Consider the following 26,199-nt stretch of genomic DNA (forward strand, 5'->3'; position numbering starts at 1 on the left):
ATTAAAAATTTAAGTGCTACATATGTCCTATAAATTAATGTTCTTGGTGTTCTCTATAATTCACTTCTGAGAATAGAACCAAATTTTAAAAGATATTATAAATAATGATGATAATCTTTTCCTTCAAAAAGGCGGAGTTGAAAGAAAAAACTCAAGACGCTATTTTTAGCCTATCAATTAAGAATCCGAATCCGCTATTAAAAAACGGATTCCGGATTCGGATTCAAAAATTGGCTAATAAATTGGGCGGATCCCGGATTCGGATACGGATTGCCAACCCTATTTTCTACATTAGAAAATGTTTAAGAGACTGCAAAGTTTTTGGCATTATATTAATATGTGGTATAGGTTGTGGTTTTACTTTTAAAATTTAGTTTTGTGTCATTTATACATTATTAATTTTCCTTATCAGTGCATTTTTCGTTTATTGGTTCTAATTTGTTGTTCTAACTCTGATTTTCTCACTAGAAAAATACACCATGAAACAACATAAATTTTCTGGAAGAAAATGTTGGATGATAACTCAATCTAGAATGTATTAATACCTAATTGACGAGCTGCAATTAAACGAATAAAACAAGCATGCATTTTTTACTCATAAAAGCATTTTATACCTAGTAAATTTTATATATATTTTTTTTTTCAATGTAGCCTCCTATTCCCTGGATGTTAAATATTTTTTTTTATAAGATGGTTCTTCATAGTCCTCCTTCCTTGAGATTTTCTAAATAATCACATCTACCCTTTAAAAATTTTATCAAATACTTTGGTAAGTTAAAATAACAAAAATCATATCCATAAACAGATAGGTAATATTTTAATACTCAGCCTAAAAAAATACCTAAAAATTATAATTCGGGATGCTAAAACCCTCCGGGGCTACCCAGTACCCCATACAACCTAACCTTAAGTAATGATCAAACGGAGAAAAATAACCTCTTTCCCTCCCTTGTTGTTAATCTATTTCCAAAAAGAAAGGAGGGTTTCTGTGCTTGACAAGGCAATTTGAGGGAAATTTCTAAATTAGCGATTCAATTGCTTTTCTAACTTATTATTTCAGGGTGCTATCCGAGCCATAAGAAAGCTGAAATATTTGGTTGCCAAGAGGAAATTCAAAGAAGCTTTGAAACCATATGATATCAAGGTAACTAATGTTTTTTTCCCGTATCGCTTCGTAACCGATTAATATCCGATGGATAAGAACCGGTTTTCAGCCTTACTGAAAAATTATGGCGTATCATCGTAGGTACTATATCCAGTTTTCTACGAATATACATTATACAAATGCACAATCATAACATTAAAACCATTTTTATAGCTCGTGCTTGGTATCTTAGGGCTAAAAATAGTTTTAACCTTATAATTGTACATTTTATATTCGCGGAAAGCTGTTTATAATACGATGCGAGAAATAATTATTTTATTCTCCCACTAATGAAATTTCAAAATTCATCCTTTTGAGAAAAAAAAAACTACAATTCTATTATGAAAAGATAACAGTTAACTGATATGCAGTAGAAATATCTTTGTTTTTAACGAACTGTAATACCGCTAGACGAATTCTTACAGTTTTAGAATTGTTTAAATGAGCCTAATAAATCTCGGACACTACGGACGTTCGCCTTTTTTTATGTCCGTCCATTTGGACGTTTGTCCGTCCAAGTAAGTTATTAAAAACTAAAGCCTAAATCAATCTATGACACTTGGTTTGTATGTCTTTATACAGAAGGGCAGTAGTCTTTTTTTTTCCTGTTCAAAAGGCATCAGTTTTCATGAACACCAATCTTGTTTTCTTTATTTTTCCTCTAATACCTACTTAAGTTGGACATATTATGTCATTTTCAATCTTTGTCAATGTTATCATATCTTTATATAGATTAGGGATGGCAATCCGCCGAAGTTTTAGGTCGGATTCGGATTCTTACAAATCCTCCAAATTCTTGTTATTTTTGCGGATTAGTATATACCGAAATAGTACCCACCCCCTTATAAAACCAAAAATTTAAATTCCTTCAAACACAGGCATGTTGCATATCAAAATGACCGCATTGAAATGCTGATTACAAATCTGAAAACCGTTTTAAAAAGTATTGCTCCTAGTTCGAATAAGATCTCATTAAGTACCTAAAACAGCTGATTTAGTCAAAAATTGTTCATTTTAGTAGGTTATTTGAAAATCATTTCAGACTGAATCAATATTTTTCAAAACGATTTTCAGATCTGTAATCAGCATTTCAATGCGGTCATTTCGATATGTAACATGCCTGTGTTTGAAGGAATTTCAATTTTTGGTTTTATAAGGGGGCGGGCACATTTTATCCCCCCCGCGCGCCCGTTGTTTTTTAATTAAAAAACCTCTTTTAAGTATTAAAGGGTTTTATATTGGCCCAGTAACCCTTGCCAATGTCTACTAATGTGAAATTCCAAAATCGACCCACCCTACTACATATGTCCTAAAAATTAATGTTTTTGGTGTTCCCTATAATTCACTTCCGAGAATCGAACTAGATTTTAAAAGATATTATACATAATGATGATAATGAGAAGTAGGATCATGGAAAGAAAACAAAGTCATTCCTTAATTAGGACAGAAGTCACCTTCCTAGGAAGGACATAAGTAGCTTCCCTTATGTGAGAATTTGTTAGATGAAGGGCATAACTTGCCTCCCTTATCAAAGATTTTGCAAGATGGAGGACATAAGTAGCCTCCCTTCACCACACAAAACCTAGCTTTTTGGTCCTTCACATAGCAAAATCTTGCATAAAATAGTTTATCTGTCCTTCACATAGCAAATTCTTGCAAAACATAGCATTTATGTCCTTCACATAGCAAATTCTTGCAAAACATAGCAAATTCTTGCAAAACATAGCATTTATGTCCTTCACATAGCAAATTCTTGCAAAACATAGCATTTATGTCTTTCACATAGCAAATTCTTGCAAAACATAGCATTTATGCCCTTCACATAGCAAATTCTTGCAAAACATAGCAAATTCTTGCAAAATATAGCAAATTCTTGCAAAACATAGCATTTCTGTCCTTCACATAGCAAATTCTTGCAAAACATAGCAAATTCTTGGTAAACTTAGCATTTCTGTCCTTAACATAGCATTTTGGTCCTTCACATTGCAAAATCTCACAAAACATAGGTTTTTCTGACCTTTTTCTAACAGGAGATCAGAACTAAATCAGAACACACATAACACACATAACAAGAGTTTTTACATAATACATTAAGATTATCAATTATGCATTTAACCCATTAATGACAATAGGGTCTTAAACGACGCACAAATTCAAACCTATACTATCACTCTATTTTTTTATGCTGTCCTTTTTAAATGTTTGTAAGTAACTGAATAGAGCTTCAAGTTTTGTCCTCTACATTGCTTGGCCTCTCACTTCATTCGATGACCAGATGAAATCATATTTTCATGGCAGAAGTGGAAAAAATAGGAAAAAATTTCCACACCAGGCCTAACTTTTTTCTTTTAAAGAATTAAAACATACTTATTTATAATTAATTATAGCATTTGTCATATATTTTTAGTTTCTGCTAAGTTTTCTTTAATTTTAGTTAGTTTACATACTTTTTTTTGATAAATTGTTGTGCGTCGTATTCGACGCATTCGGACTAATCATTTTAGCCATTGCGTCCTTTTTGACCTTATAGGACTAATCATTTTAGGATTTTACTGTATAATCTCCTATAATCTACTAGTTGCTACGCCCCTAACCTCTAGGACGTGTGGGGGATGTCAGGAAAATAGCTTAAAACCATCCCAAGGTATTTATAAAGCTTCCCTGATAGTAAAACCAATTCAGACCTTCAATTTCTGTAATCTTTGGCTTGAGCCAAAAAACCTTACTACTTTATAGTATGGAATACAATACAAGCAGCGGCTACGCCCCTAGAGGCATCTAGGGCCCCTTAGATTGCAGGGGGAGTCAAATCCCCTCTTTCAATTACAATTTTTTCAAGAAAAAGTTTTTTTTTTAATTTTTATTTTTTTTTTATTTTCTAGGGATGATTTCTCTTAAGGGATGGTGGTGGTACCCTCCTTCAAAATAGTTATAAACCTTACCAGGACCTAGTAGAAGCTACCATGTAACGGAGCACCATATAGGTTCAGTGGTTAGCAAGGTCCTTTGGTACACACACAAAGACATACAATAACATGTTACTTTATTTTAAGGATATAAAAGTAGTAGCGCAGATAATCTACAACTAGGGTCTGTCTGTACGTCCACCTGTCTGTATTTCCATAATTGCATCCAAATAAATAATAGCTACCTTACAACTAGGGAATGTATGTATGTCTGTCTATATATCCAAAATTACAGCCAATTAAAGACTGTAAATATGTTTATACTTCCGTAATTTTTATTGCAGCCTAGCTGTTAATATATTCATAAAAATAGCGCAAATACTCTACAATTATGGTCTGTGTGTCCGTCTGTATATATATAATTGCATCCAAATAATTAACAACTACGCTACAACTAAGAAATGTATTGGTTAGGGATCTAAAATAGTAAGTCAATGGCCGATAAATTGATGTACTTACTCAGGGATATTATACCATAAAATCTTTCTGTAGATTACATTTAGTGGTTGAAACATTTGGAACCAACCAATCAAAATACAAATACAAGTCCCCACAGTTGGTAAGACAACAAATAAGAAAAAGTTATTATAAAACTTTAAGGATTAACAGGGGCTGGGGGGGGGGGGGGTTGAGGGGTTGTCATGTATTGGGTTGTTCAATATAATTGTCGACAAAATCATATTTCTTTGCTAAACAGTGTAATAAAGTGAAAGGGTATCTATCTGTGTATCTGCTTAACTGATATGCTTCTTTTTTTACTATGTAGCTTCTCATAGGTCCTAGGAAGGTTTACAACTATTTTTGGGGAGGTTACCTCCACCCTCCAAAGAGAAATCGCCCCTTGAAAAAGACCCCCCAACACAAGAAAAAATAGAATTAACTTAATGAAATTAATTCTTTTTAAATAAAAAATATTGTTGTTGAATTCAATGACCTCTCCCCATCTCAAGTGCTCCTAAAGGCCTCTAGGGGCGTAGCCACTAGTACTAAATAATTATATTTTGAATTGTTTCATACAGACGAATGGATGTACAGACCGACACTGATTGTAGAGTATCTGTGTTATGTATCCTTTTAATAAAGTAACAGGATATACTTTCTACATGTGTCTGTGTGTTGTGTACCAAGGGATCTCACTAACCACTGAACCGATATGGTTCTCCTTTACATGGTAGCTTCTCATAGAACTTGGTAAGGTTTATAAATATTTTGGGGGAGAGTACCACCACCCTCCAAAGAGAAATCGCCACTTAAAAAAGACCCCCAACACAAGAAAAAATAGAATGAACTTAATGAAATTAATTCTTTTTAAATCTAAAATAAAAAATATTGTTGTAGAATTCAATGACCTCTCCCCATCCCAAGTGCCCCTAAAGGCCTCTAGGGGCGTAGCCACTAGTACCAAATAATTATATTCTGAATTGTTTTATACAGACGAATGGACGTACAGACAGACACTGATTCTAGAGTATCTGTGTTATGTATCCTTTTAATAAAGTAACAGGATCTAAATACACTCTACATACATGTGTCTGTGTAACCACTGAACCGATATGGTTCTCCTTTACATTTTAGCTTCTCATAGGACCTGGTAAGGTTTATAACTATTTTGGGGGAGAGTACCACAACCGCTCTAGGAGAAATCACCCCTAGAAAATAATAAACCCCTCTCATTATTTTTTAAAAATTTTTCTTTAAAAACTGTAATTGAAAGAGGGGGTTTGACTCCCCCCAAACCCAAGGGTCCCTGGATGCCTCTAGGGGCGAAGCCGCTGCTAGTATAGTGTTCCATACTATAAAGTAGTAAGGTTTTTGTCTGAAGCTAAAGATTATAGAAATTTCGGGTCTGAATTGGTTTTACTTATCAGGAAAGCTTTATAAATATCTTGGGATGGTTTTATGCTATTTTTCTGACATTCCCCACCCACCCTAGAGGTTAGGGGCGAAGCAACTAATAGATTATACAGTAAAAGCCTAAGATGATTAGTCCGATATGGTACATAATAGACGCATGGGAAAAATGATTAGTCCGAATGCGTCGGAAACGACGCAAAAAAAAACTTCTTTGGTATGCCACAAATCAAAAAACCTAAAAATACAAATGTCTTACAATCCCTTAAGGAAGCTGTGTTTAAAATTTCAAGTGATTCTGACGACAGGGGGGAAGTTCGGCACTAATGGGTTAACTCTGCATAAATTATGATAATTTATTATTATTACCCCCCCCCCCCCCCCCATTTAAAATTTACCCCTGCATAAATTATGATAATTTATGCTGAGTTAAATGTACTGTTTGAACTTCTATCTAACAGGATATGAGAACTTAATCAGAACACACAAAAGAGGCCAACTATGGTGCCATGTAGGAAAAGTGGCATTGCATTCTTGGGCCTAAAAGGCGTCATAGCTGGCCCCTTTTCAGTCCATCATATGACATGGGAAGGAGGTTGAGGAGCATTTTATGCAGTCTAAATACCCAAGAATGCAATGCCACTTTTCCTACATGGCACCACCTCCCATGTCATATGATGGACACAAAAGAGGCCAGCTATGACGCCTTTTAGGAAAAGTGGCATAGCATAGTGGAATTTAGGCTGCATAAAATGCTCCTCAACCTCCTTCCCATGTCATATGATGGACTGAAAAGGGGCCAATTGAATAATTATTAATTTGAGTGTACTATGTAAACACTCTTGTTATGTGTGTTCTGATTAAGTTCTCATATCCTGTTAGATAGAAGTTCAAACAGTACATTTAACTCAGCATAAATTATCATAATTTATGCAGGGGTAAATTTTAAATGGGGGGGGGGGAGGGGTAATAATAATAAATTATCATAATTTATGCAGAATTAAATGCATAATAGATAATCTTAATGTATTATGTAAAAACTCTTGTTATGTGTGTTCTGATTTAGTTCTGATCTCCTGTTAGAAAAAGGTCAGAAAAACCTATGTTTTGTGAGATTTTGCTATGTGAAGGACCAAAATGCTATGTTAAGGACAGAAATGCTAAGTTTTCCAAGAATTTGCTATGTTTTGCAAGAATTTGCTATGTGAAGGACAGAAATGCTATGTTTTGCAAGAATTTGCTATGTTTTGCAAGAATTTGCTATGTGAAGGGCATAAATGCTATGTTTTGCAAGAATTTGCTATGTGAAGGACATAAATGCTATGTTTTGCAAGAATTTGCTATGTGAAGGACATAAATGCTATGTTTTGCAAGAATTTGCTATGTTTTGCAAGAGTTTGCTATGTGAAGGACATAAATGCTATGTTTTGCAAGAATTTGCTATGTGAAGGACATAAATGCTATGTTTTGCAAGAATTTGCTATGTTTTGCAAGAATTTGCTATGTGAAGGACAGAAATGCTATGTTTTGTGAGTTTTTGCTATGTGAAGGACAGAAAAGCTAAGTTTTGCAACATGAAGCAGCCTTCCTAATGTAAGAATTTGTCAGACAAAGGACATAAGTCACCTCCCTTAAGTTAGATTTTGTTAGATGAAGGACATAAGTAGCCTTCCTTAGACCAATTTCCAGTGACTTCTGTCCTAATTAGGAATGACTTTGTTTTCTTTCCATGATCCGAGAAGTATTTTAAAAAAAACTCAAGGCGCCTTTAGCCTACAATTAAGAATCCGGATCCGCTATTAAAAAACGGATTTCGGATTCGGATTCCAAAACTGATCCTGATTCGGATTGCTAACCCTAATAAAAATTAACAATCTGAATCTGGTATTTGAATTGTGATTCGGGTTCTAGGGACAAAAATGAGGGCAACATTGGGCGGATTTCGGATTCGGATTGCCAGTCCTAGTTATCATATCTTCATAAAAATATATATTTAGAAGGAAACTAATCAAATAATCTTATAATCCAATTACACACTTTCTATGCTCACAAAATTGGTTTTCATAGTACACAAACATTTTTTAGAAGCGCAGCATATATATATCTAGGGTATGTCAGTCTGTCTGTTGGTAGTAAAGAATTCTGCCAGACTTAATCTGTATTAACATTTTTCAAAACATACTATCTCATTCATTGACTTAAAAAAATAAATCTTGTTTGTCCATCTTTTCCATCAATATTTTCAATCTAGAATGTTTATTTTGTTTATTATAATTGGGGATGTACTGTAATTTATCTTTCATTGTTTATTCCATTAAGATACCTTTCAATCTCATACAACGACCTAAATACAAATTTAAATTCGATGATTTCACGTTTATAAAGCCTATTGTTTAAATAAACATAATATTCAGTGAATATATCCTTACATTTCCTACAAACTATTGTATTTTACTAACTTTTAAGTCTTGTTACTTTTTGTTGCTGTTCTAATAATGGTTGGAATTAACCTTATCAAGATGCTTTGTTACTCACAGCCAGAAAGACGTCCTATTATTTTTATACAAGGATAGCTTTGTTTCTTACCCTTAGTTATATTTGTTGCTGTTATAATGGATATAAGGGGGGGGGGGGAAGTTTGTACACTTATAGGAAATGAAATTCAGTACCAAAGTTTAGGAGGGTCGTATGGGCTTGTTTTTAAAGTTATCAACCTAATTCTTTTTGTAGGCTCTCTTATATGACTTGATATACACGGAAAACTTTGAAAATTGAACTTCGGTACTTTCCTTCTAGGGGCTTGTGGAGCAAAAGACCCCCAAAACACTAAAAATATGAGTTCTGACCTTATTTTTAAAGATATCGACCTGATTTTTCTTTATAATACTTTTTTAACATACCCGAATCAACGAACCATTACAGATCATTTTGGGACTTTCCTTCTAGGGGCTTGTGGAGCAAGAGACCCCCAAAACACAAAAATATGAGTACTGGGCTTATTTTTGAAGATATTAACCTGATTTTTTTTATAATACTTTTTTAACATAACCGAATTAACGAACCATTACAGATTTCATTTTGGGACTTTCCTTCTAGGGGCTTGTGGAGCAAGAGACCCCAAAAACACAAAAATATGAGTACTGGGCTTATTTTTGAAGATATTAACCTGCTTTTTATACATAAAAATAATATTTAAACATAACCGAATCTACGAACCATTACAGATTTCATTTTGGGACTTTCCTTCTAGGGGCTTGTGGAGCAAGAGACCCCCAAAAATCATAAAAATATGAGTTGTGGGCTTCTTTTTTAAGATATCAACCTGATTTTTTATATAAAAATACTATTTTAACATAACCGAATCTACGAACCATTACAGATTTCATTTTGGGACTTTCCTTCTACGGGCTTGTGGAGCAAAAGACTCCAAAAACACTAAAAATATGAGTTCTGAGCTTATTTTTTAAAATATCAACCTGATTTTTAAGAAATAATACTGTTTTAACATAACCAAAATAAGAAAACATTAGAGATTTCATGTTGGGACTTTCCTTCTAGGGGCTAGTGGAGCAAAGATTCCAAAACCACTAAAAATATGAGTTCTGAGCTTATTTTTAAAGATATCAACCTGATCTTTTTAAAATAATACTTTTTTAACATAACCGAACTAAGAAGCCATTAAGGATTTCATGTTGGGACTTTCCTTCTAGGGGCTTGTGGAGCAAAAGACCCCCAAAACACTAAAAATATGAGTTCTGAGCTTATTTTTTAAGATAACCTGAGAACTCAATTTATTTTGTTTTGGAGGTGTTTTACCCTACTTTCCCCTAAAAGGAAAGTGCCAAAATGAAATTATTAGTGGCTACCTAGTTCAAACATGTGAAAAAAGTTTTCATGAAAAAAATGAGCTCAATATCTCTAAAAATATTTTTTGGGGGTCTTTTCCCCACTAGCTTCTAGAAGGAAAGTCCCAAAATGAAATCTGTAATGGTTTCTTAGTTCGGTTATGTTAAAAAAAAGTGTTCCTAAAAAAATCAGGTTGATATATTTAAAAATAAGGTCAGAACTCATATTTTTAGTGTTTTTGGGGTCTTTTGCTCCACAAACCCATAGAAGAAAAGTCCCAAAATGAAAATTGTAATGGTTCGTAGATTCGGTTATGTTAAAATAGTATTTTTTTATTATATAAAAAAATAAGGTTGATATCTTAAAAGAGAAGCCCACAACTCATATTTTTATGATTTTTGGGGGTCTCTTGCTCCACAAGCCCCTAGAAGGAAAGTCCCAAAATGAAATCTGTAATGGTTCGTAGATTCGGTTATGTTTAAATATTTTTATATAAAAAAATGCAGGTTGATATCTTCAAAAATAAGCCCAGTACTCATATTTTTGTGTTTTGGGGGTCTCTTGCTCCAAAAGCCCTTAAGAGGAAAGTCCCAAAATGAAATCTGTAATGGTTCGTTAATTCGGTTAAGTTAAAAAAGTATTATAAAAAAATCAGGTCGATATCTTCAAAAATAAGCCCAGTACTCATATTTTTGTGTTTTGGGGGTCTCTTGCTCCACAAGCCCCTAGAAGGAAAGTCCCAAAATGAAATCTGTAATGGTTCGTTGATTCGGGTATGTTAAAAAAGTATTATAAAGAAAAAATCAGGTCGATATCTTAAAAAATAAGGTCAGAACTCATATTTTTAGTGTTTTGGGGGGTCTTTTGCTCCACAAGCCCCTAGAAGGAAAGTACCGAAGTTCAATTTTCAAAGTTTTCCGTGTATATCAAGTCATATAAGAGAGCCTACAAAAAGAATTAGGTTGATAACTTTAAAAACAAGCCCATACGACCCTCCCAAACTTTGGTACTGAATTTCATTTCCTATAAGTGTACAAACTTCCCCCCCCCCCCCCCCTCTTACTCTTGTTTATGTAGTATGTATTTACGCTTTGATTTTCATGTACAGTATAGCCTGAGGTAATACAGAGCCACGTAATAGTTATTTCTCGCATCGTATTATAAACAGCTTTTCGCGGAGATAGAATGTACGAAGGCACCGGCTAAAAAAACTGGTTTTAATCTTATGATTGTACATTTTTATATTCGTAGAAAGCTGGATATAATTCGATGCTAGACATAGTTTTTTCGTATGGATGAGAACCGGTTCCTATCCACCAGATTCGAATTAATACGAGAAAATGTTTTCTTTTCAATCTATGTTAAAATCAGCAGTTTACTAAAAAAAATTACGGTCGCTAGATTGAGATTGTTATATTCTTTTGGATTTTTGATTTTGGATTCTTGTGAGGGTGTTTCTGCCCTCCCCATAAAAAAATATAAGTCTTCCCAGGACGAGAAGCTACACTCTAAAGGAAAACCATATCGGTTCAAAGCGCCAAATTTCAGCCAATCACAGCGCGGCATTTCGTAAAATGTTGTGCTCTCATTGGAGGAAAGTTGGCTCACCCCGATTTGGCGCACCATTGAAATAATTTAAATATCCAGCTCAGATTGAAAATAATTATGAGGGGGGGTTAGGTTTTTTTCCTATCTCTAGCCTCTGTGAGGTTTATACTCACTGGGCCCTAACTCTGCTATCAATATAACTTAACCTTATCTGACCTGAAGTAATAAAAAAAATATACCCCATTAACCCTATTTTTAATTTAACTCAGCAATGTTTAACAAGGTAGTTTGTGTAAAAACAAGTTGCACCAAAGGGAATTTATCAATTTTAAACTTATCAAGGTCCAAAGAAACGTTTATATGTTTATTGTAATCTTTCTTTTGTTGTCTGAAATCCAATTTCAAATAATTTCCAAGTTAAGAAATCGTTTTACAACTTTTCTAGACGTTGGTGAACCCCTGAGAGAATTGAGAAAACATGATACTTAATATCGATTTGTCTGTGGCAAATTTTAAAACTTTTACACTCAATAAATAACAAAGGAGGACCATTATGTTAACAAAATTAAATGACTTTAAGCTATTTATTTTACTTAATCTTGCAGTTGTATGACAAAGGGGGTAGTACAGGGGTGTATCCAGCCCCCCGACAAAATTAAGGAGTTAGGATACACCCATGAGGTCTTACTTAAAAACACCCCTCTACCTATACCTCCTTTGCAGGGGTTTACGCCCGCCCGAAATAGCCAAGTGGGTTTTTAAGGGGGGGGGGGGGGGTGCGAAAATGTGCCAATGTAAAAAAAGTTTTGACGTTTAACTTATTTTTGTCCATTTGTCTAGATTTGTCTTTATGAATAAATCACTCAATATGCTATCCTTAAAAATGTACATACACACAGACACAGTTGACTTGAAGAATAGCGTTGCAACTAAAAAAATGTCAGAATCTAACTTCTGAAACAAAATATTGAAATTGAATTTTGCTCAGGACTTGAATTTTCGTGAGTTAACATTATTACTTTACATTTTTCAATTTGTTTAAAAGTTAGGTCAGGTTTGTCCAGCCAGGGAATGGATGGATATCATGGAAAATTTTCTTCTGTGTTTGGCAAGGGATAAATAAATGGATTATGAAAAAGATTTTAAAACAAACAACAAATGTCTTTTAAAATCTTTCAATAGTTCTGTATTGCTAGAGGCACTTTATTTATGCTTTAACTCTTAAAAGTCTGACACCTTTCCTCACCTCAATCGGTCAGATAAAAGAGGGGGGGAGGGGAGGACGTTAAACCCCCCGCTCCTCTCGACCGAGTATGGCTTCGAAACCGATTAATATATGCTGGATTAGAACTTATCGCATCCATACTAAAAACTTTAGTATTGCATCGTATTACAAACAATTTTCCACGAATATGTACGCTGAGAAAACTGGTTTTAATCTTAAAATTCTTGTTTTTTATATCCGCGGAAAGCTGACTATAATACGATGCAATAGATAGCTATTATTAGTTCAACAAAATTTCCCATCTATTGAAATATGCAATTGTTCATAGGTATATTGCTGTTTGTAATCAGATTTCTAAAATTCTAGTTTCTACTCGTCTTTACGTAAAGGGTTTACACATTTTCACACTACACAAATATTAGTTCAAACATTGAATGCATTTTATTTCTGTTCTATTTTACAGAAAGAAAAATAGAGAAATCTTATTTCCTATCAGTGGCTATCTTATTACATCCTCTTCCAAAATGTTTGCATACTTTAATGCGAGAAATTTAAAACTGTATAAAACTCCGCCATTCAACTCCGCCATTCCATTATATAAAATCAACAGCAATTCTATGTGATAGCTGAATTTTATGAGCTCGGAAACCTCTGGACTGAACCCTCCCCGCAAAAAAAACTAAAATGCAGGGTGGCCACAATGTACGGATGTACGGAAATGTACGGATTTTTAAAAAAGTGCTAAAAAAATGTACGGATTGTACGGATTTTTCATTTTGGTGTACGGAATTTCCGAGCATGGTGTTATAATTAGTGTATTATCTTTAAAAATTAAGTAAAATGTATCATTTTTTGGGATCATGAAAAGAAAACGAAGTTTCCGGTTTCGTCGTTTTTTTCACAGTAGCCTTTCTCCTATTTCTAGCCCCTGTGGGGGGCTCTAGCCCTGCGGGGCATATTTTCTAACCCTGCGGGGCAATCATTGACATTTAATTAACCTAACCTAACCTAAAATAACCCTTCAAAAGCTGCTGTGAAAAAATACGATGAAACCGGCAACTTCGTTTTCTTTCCATGATCCATTTTTTGTTCTGTATCATTATAATATTTGTAAGTTACATTTAGATTTCACGGGAACCAGTTTGGACAAGAATGGTGTACCAGAAGTTGAATTATTCAAACTATTCAAGATTTGTCTTTGGAGTGAGAGGATAGGTTATTTGACAAAAAAAGTTTCCTTTTGGGATGTAGTTTTTCTATTTTTAAAAAATTTTTGGATTCGGCCTCCAGGTTCCGGTACTTCAGGCCTCCAGGTGGATTCTGGACAAGTAAAAAAAAAATTTCAAGTAAGAACAAAACTTATTTAACAAAAGTAGCTTCTTTATAGATGGTATTAACTAATTTGAAGAAAATTTTGAAATCGGGCTCCAGGTTCAGGTACTGCAGGCCTCCAGGTGGATCCTGGACAGGTAAAAATTGAAAATTTTTACTTTAAAAGTTATAACAAAACTTATTTAACAAAAGTAGCTTCTTTATAGATGGTATTGACTAATTTTAAAAAAAATTTGAAATCGGGCTCCAGGTTCAGGTGCTGCAGGCCTCCAGGTAGATCCTGGACAGGTAAAAATTGAATTTTTTTACTTTAAAAGTTAGAACAAAACTTATTTAACAAAAGTGTCTTCTTTATGGATGGTAGGAACTAATTTGAAGAAAATTTTGAAATCGGGCTCCAGGTCAAGGTACTGCAGGCCTCCAGATGGATCCTGGACAGGTAAAAACTGACATTTTTTTCTATTAAAGTTAGAACAAAACTTATTTAACAAAAGTTAATACTTTATGGATGGTATTAACTAATTTAAAGAAAATTTTGAAATTGGGCTCCAGGTTCAGGTACTGCAGGCATCCAGGTAGATCCTGGACGGGTAAAAATTGAAAATTTTTACTTTAAAAGTTAGAACAAAACTTATTAAACAAAAGTAGCTTCTTTATAGATGGTATTATCTAATTTAAAGAAAATTTTGAAATCGGGCTCCAGGTTCAGGTTCTGCAGGCCTCCAGGTAAATCCAGGACAGGTAAAAATTGAATTTTTTACTTTAAAAGTTAGAACAAAACTTATTTAACAAAAGTGGTTTCTTTATAGATGGTATTAACTAATTTGAAGAAAATCTTAAAATCGGGCCCCAGGTCAAGGTACTGGTAGGATCAAGGTAGGATCAAGGAACAGGTAAAAACGGAAATTATTTACTATTTAAGTTAGGAAAAATATTATTTAACAAAAGTTGTTACTTTTTAGCTAGTATTACCTAATTTGAAGAAAAAGACGATATCAAGTTTTGTTCTAACTTTATTAGGAAAAATTTTCAGTTTTTATCTGTCCAGGATCCACCTGGAGGCCTGCAGTACCTGAACCTGAAGCCCGATTTTAAAATTTTCTTCAAATTAGTTCCTACCATCCATAAAGTATCAACTTTTGTTAAATAAGTTTTGTTCTAACTTTTAAAGTAAAAAAATTCAATTTTTACCTGTCCAGGATCCACCTGGAGGCCTGCAGTACCTGAACCTGGAGCCCAATTTCAAAATTTTCTTTAAATTAGTTAATACCATCTATGAAGTATCAACTTTTGGTTATTAAGTTTTGTTCTAACTCTAATAGAAAATTTTTTCAGTTTTTACCTGTCTGGGATCCACCTGGAGACCTGCAGTACCTGGACCTGGAGCCCTATTTCAAAATTTTCTCCAAATTTGTTCCTACCATCCATAAAGAAACAACTTTTGTTAAATAAGTTTTGTTCTGGAGGCCTGCAGTACCTGAACCTGGAGCCCGATTTCAAAATTTTCTTCAAATTAGTTAATACTATCTCTAAAGAAGCTACTTTAGTTAAATAAGTTTTGTTCTAACTTTTTAAGTAAAAAATTTCAATTTTTACCTGTCTAGGATCTACCTGGAGGCCTGCAGTACCTAAACCTGGAGCCCAATTTCAAAATTTTCTTTAGATTAGTTAATACCATTCATAAAGTATCAACTTTTGTTAAATAAGTTTTGTTCTAACTTTAATAGAAAAATTGATCTTGATCAGTACCTAGTATGAAACCGATTTTACTAAATAATATATTTACTACTGGTAGAAAAATGTATGGAAATGTACGGAAATGTACGGAAAAATGTACGGATTTTTTTTTTAGCATGCACGGAAATGTACGGATTTTTTTTAAAAACCTTGTGGCCACCCTGAAAATGAAAAGTGTAGGGACCCCTCCTCCCAGGGTTGTCATATTGGGCACTTTTTTTGATATTGGGCGGCCCAATTGCCCAAAAGGGTTTTGGGCACCCTTTTTGGGCAAATGTCGTAAAAAGGATATAAAATAGCCTAAAACCATACTGAGACTTATTATTAGAAATAAAATGGCCTAAACCCATCTGAGGACCTATAAAATCTCCACTAGAAAGGAAAACCCTAGCGGTTCAGCGGTTAGCAAAATCCTTTTCTAGATACAAAAAAAGCTTACTAATCTATATAATAGTTAATATCACCCAAAAAATACGCCCGCCCCACCCCCCCTCTTTTTTATCCACTCCCTTTGTTTCAACCCCCAAAACGGGGGATGCCTATTTCTGCCCAAAAGGACCGCACTCAGAAAATATATGGTAAACCTTGATTAACTCCACTGTATAAAATAGGCCCGCCCCCCCCCCTCCTTTTTCACACCCTCCCCTTTTTCTCTCCCCCCAAAAGGGGGGTGCCCAAAACTGCTCAAAAAGGACTTTATATTGGCCGGCCCAAATACGCCCGCCCAATACCGCCTGCCCAAAAGCGCCCGCCCAAAATGACAACCCTGCCTCCTCCCCAATTTCTCACGTACTCCTAGAGGCCTCAATTAGTGAAATAGAGGATACTTTCAAATATACACAATTTAGTTTAATCTGCGGGATTATGTTAGATCCTGGTATTCAAAATAGATTTGAGAAAATGTTGGATTTGTGTGGAAAATTGTACCAATATTGTTCTACATTTACACATCTTTCGCACAATCCAATTTTTTTCTGCGTCAAAATATTGCTACGCATGGTTTTCATGTTTTCAGAAAAAAGTAAATTCATTGTCATTAAATACACTGTTTGACGAATATATAAAAAACATGATTCAATTATTTATTGGTATATTTTACGGTTCTATAAACAAGAACCCCCCCCCCCCCCCTTGTTTTTAAACAAATTAAGATATAGGAGGGGGGGGGGGATTTTTTCTTAATGCCAAATCCCTTAGGGTGACTGTACCAAATCTACCCATAACACATCTAAAGTGAAACACAGAACTACCCGGCCCCCTCCTACCCCTTAATTTCTAAATTACTTGAAAATAAGTACGTGCGGTTTTTTGTGTTCGACTATGCATTTTTAGGGCAACCATCAGTTTTAAACAAAAAAAAATTTTTCAGGATGTGATAGAGAGCTACTCTGCCGGTCATTCTGACCTGATGACCAAGGTGAAGTCTGTCCAGAGCAGGCTAGATGTCATTCTCGGTAAACCTGGCTCCAAGGTAAAATTAAAACACAAACCAAGGCTCTACAGCCGCGACTAAGCCTCAAATTCAAACCCGCTTGGAAGCTTTGAAACTAGTTTGTTTTAAACGAGGGATTGCCATATTCAGGTTTAGACTAGGTTTAGTTCTAGCTGATTTTTTAGCTGAGTCTTCAGGCGGCTGTCGCGCGGCTGCCGAGCCCTGAAACAAACCTTTCTTAACGCAGGCAGACTAACATCCAAGGATCTTAAGGGATAGATTTGACAGTGAACGATAAATCTATGTACATTCCCCATGATAATAAACAAAAATAAACTATTATTAGATTAAATTGGTTGACACTATTAGTTTGGAACCAATCAATCAAAATTAAATCAAACAGAGGTACCCAACGTTTTTGAGCTAACTTTACAGTCCATATCTCCCTGCGATCACTGAAGTGGTATTTCAATTGAAGAAAAGAGAAATAATTCATCTTTATTTTACAGATTTACCAATTTACAGCAATTTTACAGATTTATATGCCAAATAATATCAACAATCGAAGCTTTGTTTACTTGATGATGTAGAATCGGTGCAATTTTATTTATTGGATTTGTAATTTATTTGTAGGCTAAAGACACGTATGAAAGTAAGCTTAGCCTGGCGTCCAGAATAGTGAACGTAGAACGACAGGTGGACACAATTGAGGAGAAGCTGCAGAACTTCCTGGACATGTACCTGGAGGACAGGAAGAAAATTCTGGCCATCGCAGTGTCTACGGAAACTCTGCTTGGAGCGGTTAGTCAAATTATCCTATTTTGTGTATTAGTTTGTTTTGTGTGTTTATTAGTTAGTGTAATTGGTAACGTTTTGTTGTCTAGGAGGTGTAGGGTTCGAGTCTGGAACACACCGCGTCATACTAGAGACGTTAAAAGTAGTACCGACTGCTGCTATGTTAGGCGCGTGACATCTAGAGTAAGAGGAGGTGGAGTACCTTGGCCCATAAACAGGCGTAAATCATTACCATGCACAGTTATAAATTCCAGACAAAGATCATGCAATCAAAGAGTTAGTTGTCTGCAGCCTACGACCTAAGCCAATAGTTTACCTAATACAAAGAAGAATAAGTATGGTTGACAATCCCCTACTTTGAAAATTATTTTGTTATGTATTTTAAATTTACTCTCTTATATTAAGGGGGGGGGGGGAAGTTCTGACACATTTGCGTAAACGGTGAGTATAGGCTTTATCTTTGGACTGAGAGGATAGGTTATTAGGGATAAAATCATTCTTATATGATGAATTTCCCCCAGATTTAAGATTTTTTGGATAGGCCTCCAGGTTCCGGAGCTCCAGGCCTCCAGGTGGTCTATGGACAGGTAAAAAAATAAAAAATTTCTTATTTAAACAGTTAGAGGTAAGTTTATAAAACAACATAAGCTTTTTTTATATATTATTCATATATTTGAAGAAAAAATTACAATCGGCCTCCAGGTTCAGGTGCTGCAGGCCTCCAGGTGGCCTATTGACAGGTAAAAAATCAAAATTTCTTATTTGAACAGTTAGAGGTAAGTTTAAAAAACAACATAAGCTTCTTTATATATATTATTCATATATTTGAAGAAAAAATTACAATCGGCCTCCAGGTTCAGGTGCTGCAGGCCTCCAGGTGGCCTCTGGACAGGAAAAAAATCCAAATTTCGTATTTAAACAGTTAGAGGCAAGTTTATAAAACAACATAAGCTTCTTTTTATATATTATTCTTATATTTGAAGAAAAAATTACAATCAGCCTCCAGGTTCAGGTGCTGCAGGCCTCCAGGTGGCCTCTGGACAGGTAAAAATCAAAATTTCTTATTTGAACAGTTAGAGGTAAGTTTATAAAACAACATAACCTTCTTTTTATATATCATTTACATATTTTAAGAAAAAATTACAATCGGCCTCCAGGTTCAGGTGCCTCAGGCCTCCAGGTGGCCTCTGGACAGGTAAAAATCAAAATTTCTTATTTGAACAGTTAGAGGTAAGTTTATAAAACAACATAACCTTCTTTTTATATATCATTTACATATTTTAAGAAAAAATTACAATCGGCCTCCAGGTTCAGGTGCCTCAGGCCTCCAGGTGGCCTCTGGACAGGTAAAAATCTAAATTTCGTATTTGAACAGTTAGAGGTAAGTTTATAAAACAACATAAGCGTTTTTTATATACTATTTATATATTTGAAGAAAAAATTACAGTCGGCCTCAAGGTTTAGGTGCTGCAGGTCCAGGTGGCCTCTGGACAGGTAAAAAATCAACATTTCGTATTTAAACAGTTAGAGGTAAGTTTATAAAACAACATAAGCTTCTTTTAATATATTATTTATATATTAGAAGAAAAATTACAATCGGCCTCCAGGTTCAGGTGCTGCAGGCCTCCAGGTGGTCTCTGGACAGCTAAAAAAATTTTAAAAAATCATATTTGAACAGTTAGAGATCAAGTTTACTTAAAAAACAAAATGAGCTTATTTTTAGATGCTTTTAAGATATTAAAAGAAGCTTATGTTGTTTTATAAACTTACCTCTAACTGATTAAATAAGAAATTTGGATTTTTTACCTGTCCAGAGGCCACCTGGAGGCCTGCAGCACCTGAACCTGGAGGCCGATTGTAATTTTTTCTTCAAATATATGAATAATATAGTAAAAGAAGGTTACGTTGTTTTATAAACTTAACTCTAACTGTTCAAATAAGAAATTTTGATTTTTTACGTGTCCAGAGGCCACCTGGAGGCCTGCAGCACCTGAACCTGGAGGCTGATTGTAATTTTTTCTTCAAATATGTAGATAATATATTAACCCCTTACAGTCGGGCCCCTTGCCGCACCTTAATCAGTCGGGGGGGGGGGGCGTTCAACGCCCCCCCCCCCTTATTATCTCAGTTCCTATTAGAGCTAGAGGGCTAAAAAATTTTGTGCAAGTCCCCTGTGTTAGGATGAATTTGAGACCTTAAGTAAGTCAAGGTCAATTTTCGCTTCCTTCGCCCTTTTATTTAACAACCTTTGTTTTTAGGTCCTTTTTTACTTATAAATTTCAAACGGCTGTAATTTTTTTGTTTTTGAAGCTAGAATAAAATTTTTTTTGCAGAAAATGTTTATCTTTATGTAAATTTTATATTTGAAATATCAAAATATAATTTCAGCGGCCGCAGCTGTACTTGGCAGCTGCCAGCCGCCGCAGTCGGCGTTCGGCGGGAAAACGGCGGCGGATCTTAATGAAATTTTAATACATTATGTAGACATGTAAGATAAGCTTAAGTTTGAAATTTGAAGTCTCTAAGTCAAAAATTGCGGTCACAGGAGCCTTTTAAAGATTTCTGGAGACCTGGAGGATCAGGACCTGCAGGATCATACCTGAAACCTTAAATTGACTTGAACACCTGTATTTAATATGAGGATGTACTACTAGAGGATATTTTAGTATTTTAGTAAGATAAAATGCTTTGTTTAAGTCAAAAAAAATATTTTTGCTCTTTACCTGGATGACCCTGCCAGGTTTGCTGGCATCCTGTGCCCGCCAGGATGGAGATATTTAAAAAATTTCAACTCAGAGGCCTGCAGTATCTGAACCTGGAGGCCGATTGTAATTTTTTCTTCAAATATATGAATAATATATATAAAGAAGCTTATGTTTTTTTATAAACTTACCTCTAACTGTATAAATACGAAATTTGGATTTTTTACCTGTCAAGAGGCCACCTGGAGGCCTGCAGCACCTGAACCTGAAGGCCAATTGTAATTTTTTCTTCTAATATATAAATAATATATAAAAAGAAGTTCATGTTGTTTTATAAACTTACCTCTAACTGTTCAAATAAGAAATGTTGATTTAATTTTTACCTGTCCAGAGGCCACCTGGAGGCCTGCAGCACCTGAACCTGGAGGCCGACTGTAATTTTTTCTTCAAATATATGAATAATATATAAAAAGAAGCTTATGTTGTTTTATAAACTTACCTCTAACTGTTCAAATAAGAAATTTGGCTTTTTTACCTGTCCAGAGGTCACCTGGAGGCCTGCAGCACCTGAACCTGGAGGCCGATTGTAATTTTTTCTTCAAATATATGAATAATATATAAAAAGAAGCTCATGTTGTTTTATAAACTTACCTCTATCTGTTTAAATAAGAATTTTTTTATTTTTTTACCTGTCCATAGACCACCTGGAGGCCTGGAGCTCCGGAACCTGGAGGCCTATCCAAAAAATCTTAAATCTGGGGGAAATTCATCATATAAGAATGATTTTATCCCTAATAACCTATCCTCTCAGTCCAAAGATAAAGCCTATACTCACCGTTTACGCAAATGTGTCAGAACTTCCCCCCCCCCCTTAGGTATATGTAAAGTTTTATTACTTTTTATGCCCTGTGAATTTGGTTTGACTAAATACTTCTCCTTGAGTACGTTTTCTTAAGAATTAAGTGAAATGGGTATTTCACCAGCCTGTAATACAGTATTGATTAACTACTATTCACCAAAACCAGACGAGTGGAATTTACAAATACGTTGTCGCTCGTTTTCCTCAAATGAATGCAGCTTTTAGACCCATTGCTTATTTACAAATATACTTATTTTCCTTTTACAGACTTGAAAATTTTTATTTTCTTGTTTATATTGTCGTTTAAATTTTTTTGTATATCTTAAAAATGATCTTTTCTTATAGGGTGTTTTCTTTATTTATATTTGAATTGTCTGTTTGCCTATTAGAAAGGAATTTTTCTATGAATTTACATTTTTTATAATAGCTGACTGATAAGAATATATCCTGTAATACAAAGCAGTATTACTTACTATTTATGCCGCGCACCTAACATAGCAGCAGTAGGAACTATTTTTAACGTCTTTAGTTATGACGCAGCGTCGGCCCTAGATTCGAACCTATCACCTCCCCGGCGACGAGCAGATGCGCTACGTGTTGAGCCACGATCGCGGGTATCTTGGAGTGGTTTTAAGCTATTTTTTTTAACCTCCCCCCTAAAGGCTAGCGGCGAAGCTACTAGAATTATATACTATATATGGCAAGAATATAACAGTCACAGCTTTTCTACAACTACCTATTTTGTGATCCTGTACTATACTTTGCAAGTAATATAATTCATTATTAAAGCGAGAGGGGTGGGTTGGATCTACTAAGAGCTCTTGTACAACAGAATGTTCAGTACATTTTAAAAAGTATGTAGGTAATATTTTTAGGAAGCTATACATTTATGAATTTTTGGCTTTCTATTTTGTTTCTAAATGTTGTTTTACAGGATATCTAAAAAGACTAACCTTAAAGTTGTAAGATTTTTTTTGTCTGAAGCATAAGATTTCGAACTGATTTAGTTCTCGTTTTGGGGGAATCTTCGCATAGATCCCGAGTTGGCTTAATGCTATTCTTTAGATTTTTTCCTTGGGATGTTTTAGGCTATTTTTCTGCTCCTTTCTTACCTTTTTGAAGACAGAATCCCTAGATGCGAGGGGCGCAGCTGCTAGTACATTTGAAAAGCAGTTTAAATACTTCGCCCTGATGGATGAGATAGTTATTGTTGTAAGTGTGTTTTTGCAGTATGTTTGTTGAGGCTAAGCTCTAAATCCTTAGCCTACAATTACATTACATAATTCAAACTGGATTCACATATTTTAAAGTAAAACTTATCTAAAATTAAGTTAGGACGTCAGACTAATTAACGTTCAGCTACTCTAAAACATAGTCACTTTAACATAATAATATATAAAAGTAACCGGATTTTTGTAAGTCTGTCTGTCTGTCTATCTGTTTGTACTGAAGTATCTCGCTAACCTCTGAATCAATATGGTTCTCCTTTATAATGAAGCCTTTTTTAGGTCCTGGAAATGTGTACAACTATTTTAGGGGAGGGTACCACCACCCTCACAAGAAAAAATACCCCCCCCCCCCCCCACAAAAATTAGACCCAATTGTTATAGACCTGTTTCATATTTCGTAACAATTTTATCACCAATAAGATACTCGATGATTTTTGTCCAAATTTTGTTTGATAACAACATTGAGCTTCGCTTTTATATAAGTCATTCTTGTTAAATCTTTCTTTACTCAGTGATTTTTTTTCCACGAAAAAGATAATTTCTAAGTAAAAGTATATTCCTAAATATGTCGATCTTGCATTTTTAAAAAAGTATTCTATAACCTGGCTTCTTGTTAGGTCAACCATATTTGACTGAATTTGAGCCTTTCGGTTTTATTTAAAAATCCTACCATCCTGTCTTTTTGACCATTTTTAGTTACGAAGCTACTCTATAGTTCACTTTGTAGTGTCAGTACGTCCTTAATGCTGTGGGACTTTTTCGGCTGCTATTTCCTATGCCAAAGAACATTAAACATGTAATAATAGCCTTGGTCAGTCGGTATGTTATCATGCTTCAAAAGACACAATTATGTTTTTCCAAAGGTTTCGTGATTTTTGTGATTAATTTAGCGAATTTTTTGTTGTTGAGACAACTGTACAATGAACATCTGTTTTATAACTCACTTTGGCAGTTTGTCTATCCATGATCTGTTCACGCAGCACTACTTGCACTAATGATTGAATGGCACCTGTAGAAAACTGTTTTGCCTACTATTTTTCCGCCAATTAAAGTTATTTAATCTTCTTTTTTATGAAGTTTTAAGATTTTTTTTACAAATAATAAGATGGTTTGTTTTCTTGCTTTTTTCATTTTTTCAGTGTTTAACTGATGCTAGACCAATATTACTTTTCAGGGAAGCTTTAGAAATTAGCTCAGCTAATAAAATTAATATTTGTAGGATGCCAGTGTCCAGGAGAATGATGCAGCAGCTACGCCACCAGTTTTAGTGAAACCCCTTTCAAAACCTGATAGATCCGTCCTAAGGAATGCATATTCTATTTCATACAATACCATGGTGAAACATAAATTTTTAAATCTATATTTACTATATTAAGCATAAAGCTAGTATATTCAACAAAAATCCACTCAGGTTCACTGCTGGAAGGTCCTGAAAATCACATGTTCTCGTTCCTGCATATTCCTCTTTCGTAGCTCAAACGTTGTCTAATTGACAATCACTTTTTTTTTGTAATATATATGTGTACAATTTACAGTACACACAATAAGATGGAAATTTTCTTGAAATGCATCAAAGAAGTTCAACATAATGTATTTTACATTCAATTTGAGATTTTATTTTATTTTAATTGTTTCCATTTGATTGATGGTTTTAAAAATTTTAAAATAAATTCGGTTTTAAATTAGATTCGGTTTTAAATTAGATTCTTAATTAAAATGTAAGATTTAATTCAATATATTTTATTATTTCTTTAAAATAGATTAATGAAGCAATGAATTATTCATTTTTTTAGCCCTGAACATAAATAGCTTATTAAGCTTAATTAACTTTTTTATTTACATAAACTGCGTAGAAAGGGAACCAAATGTGAAAGAAATAACAAACCATGTGTAATAAATAATTCTGAATTTCAGTCCTCAGCTTAAATTAGATATCACTATCGTCATCTTAGGGTGTATATTCAGACATCAATGGCCGATAGATTGATGTACAACATCCCAAATGATGATACACAAAATTACCACACCTGTAGATTATAATTAGTTGTTCAAATAATTCAACACTCAACTTAATACACAAACCAATAAAGATTTACGACAGTTTTCAAAGTTTTTAAACCAACGAATAAGAAAACAATTTTAAAACTTTGGGGACTAGTGTAATAACCAGCCCATTGTCCTCTCCCTCCTTAGTGTATTTTAGAATATGCAACTCGTGTCTCTAGAAGCTCAACAGTTGGTACAATCCCAGCCTCAATCCTGCAGCAGGGCAACGCTGCTGCGGCCAAAGCCAACGGCCGGGCCACCACGGGTACAGGCGACCGCAAGATGGTCACGTACTCCACAACAGAGCTGAACACAGTGCCGCGCAAACCGTTGAAAGTGAGCAGTAGTCTGAAGTCGATTATGGTGAACCCAGGCGCTATACGACAGATACCCAGCTTCTCAAATCACAAGGAAAATTTCTTTTATTACATAATTATGGCATTCTAAATTTATTATTTTATGAATTATTAGCGGTATGTATCGAGGGGCTAACTATTTAAAGGGATAAGAAGGGGACAGATAAATGGTCAAAAACCAGCCCAAGGGTTAAAACTAAAAATAGATTAGCCTAAAGCTATCCCAGGACCTTGTACTTAAATGGGAACTTAATTAGTTCAATAGTTATTAAAATCTTCAGACAAAAAAATACTTACTACTTTACATAATTGTAAGTGTTTCATGGGTAAAAGAGTAGACCTCAACAAACTTAGTAATTTTTATTTACCAACCTTTCAATGGGTGCAAAATTAACTAATACCTATTGTTTAACATCTTTAACATAAAAATAGTATTTTTAGTTACTTATTTTATTTCATAAAATAAAGAAAATTTAATGTTTAGAATGTGGGCATGGCGTTTTCTGTGCCCCCCTTGGAGTGTCCCGCCTCAGCCCCTGTCACATCCACACAAATAAGATTCCCGCCACTCATCTCAGAACCTAGGTATTGTTTTTCTCGTATTCATTCGAAACCGTTGGATTAGAACCGGTTCTCATCCATACGGAAAAAAATTATGTCTAGCATCGTATCATATCCAGGTTTCTACGAACATAGAAATGTACAATCATAAGATTAAAACCAGTTTTATATCCGCGGAAAGCTGTTTATGATACGATGCGATAAATAACTATTATATATTTTATGTTAGTGGGGCTACTCTTCAACTTCATAATATTCATGTTATTTCAGACCATTAAAAACCAGTTTTGTATGGTTTTCTAACCTCCCATGATAATGGCTCAAAACCATAATATTGACCAGCCAGAAGGGATATTATCTTAAATATCCAAGCTCTGCATACATGTAAAGCTTACACAAAATGAAGAACTTAATTGGTTCATTAGTTATCGAAATCTTAAGCGTCAAAAAAAATCTTACTACTTTATATATTAGCATAAATGGCGACCCATTTTTCATAGTTTTTCTCAACATCAATGAATATATCTCTTAAACTTTTTATTATAAAACTCCTGAATTTATGTTTTGCTG

General features: G+C 34.4%; 1 protein-coding gene across 3 annotated transcripts in view; it reads left to right on the forward strand.

The window, feature by feature from the left end:
* LOC145322492 (potassium voltage-gated channel subfamily KQT member 1-like) overlaps positions 1–26,199 on the forward strand; it is a 66,805-nt gene that overhangs the window by 38,558 nt on the left and 2,048 nt on the right. For all 3 annotated transcript variants that reach the window (XM_080164530.1, XM_080164518.1, XM_080164525.1), the window contains exons 10-15: positions 1,061–1,144; positions 17,019–17,120; positions 17,715–17,882; positions 23,886–23,969; positions 24,890–25,121; positions 25,551–25,653. In XM_080164530.1, coding sequence (XP_080020656.1) covers positions 1,061–1,144; positions 17,019–17,120; positions 17,715–17,882; positions 23,886–23,969; positions 24,890–25,121; positions 25,551–25,653 — 773 coding nt within the window. The remainder of the gene's footprint in view (positions 1–1,060; positions 1,145–17,018; positions 17,121–17,714; positions 17,883–23,885; positions 23,970–24,889; positions 25,122–25,550; positions 25,654–26,199) is intronic.

This window comes from Acartia tonsa, chromosome 1 (genome assembly GCF_053477335.1).
Source record: "Acartia tonsa isolate MP-2025a chromosome 1, ASM5347733v1, whole genome shotgun sequence".
In the NCBI taxonomy this organism is placed as follows: domain Eukaryota; kingdom Metazoa; phylum Arthropoda; class Copepoda; order Calanoida; family Acartiidae; genus Acartia; species Acartia tonsa.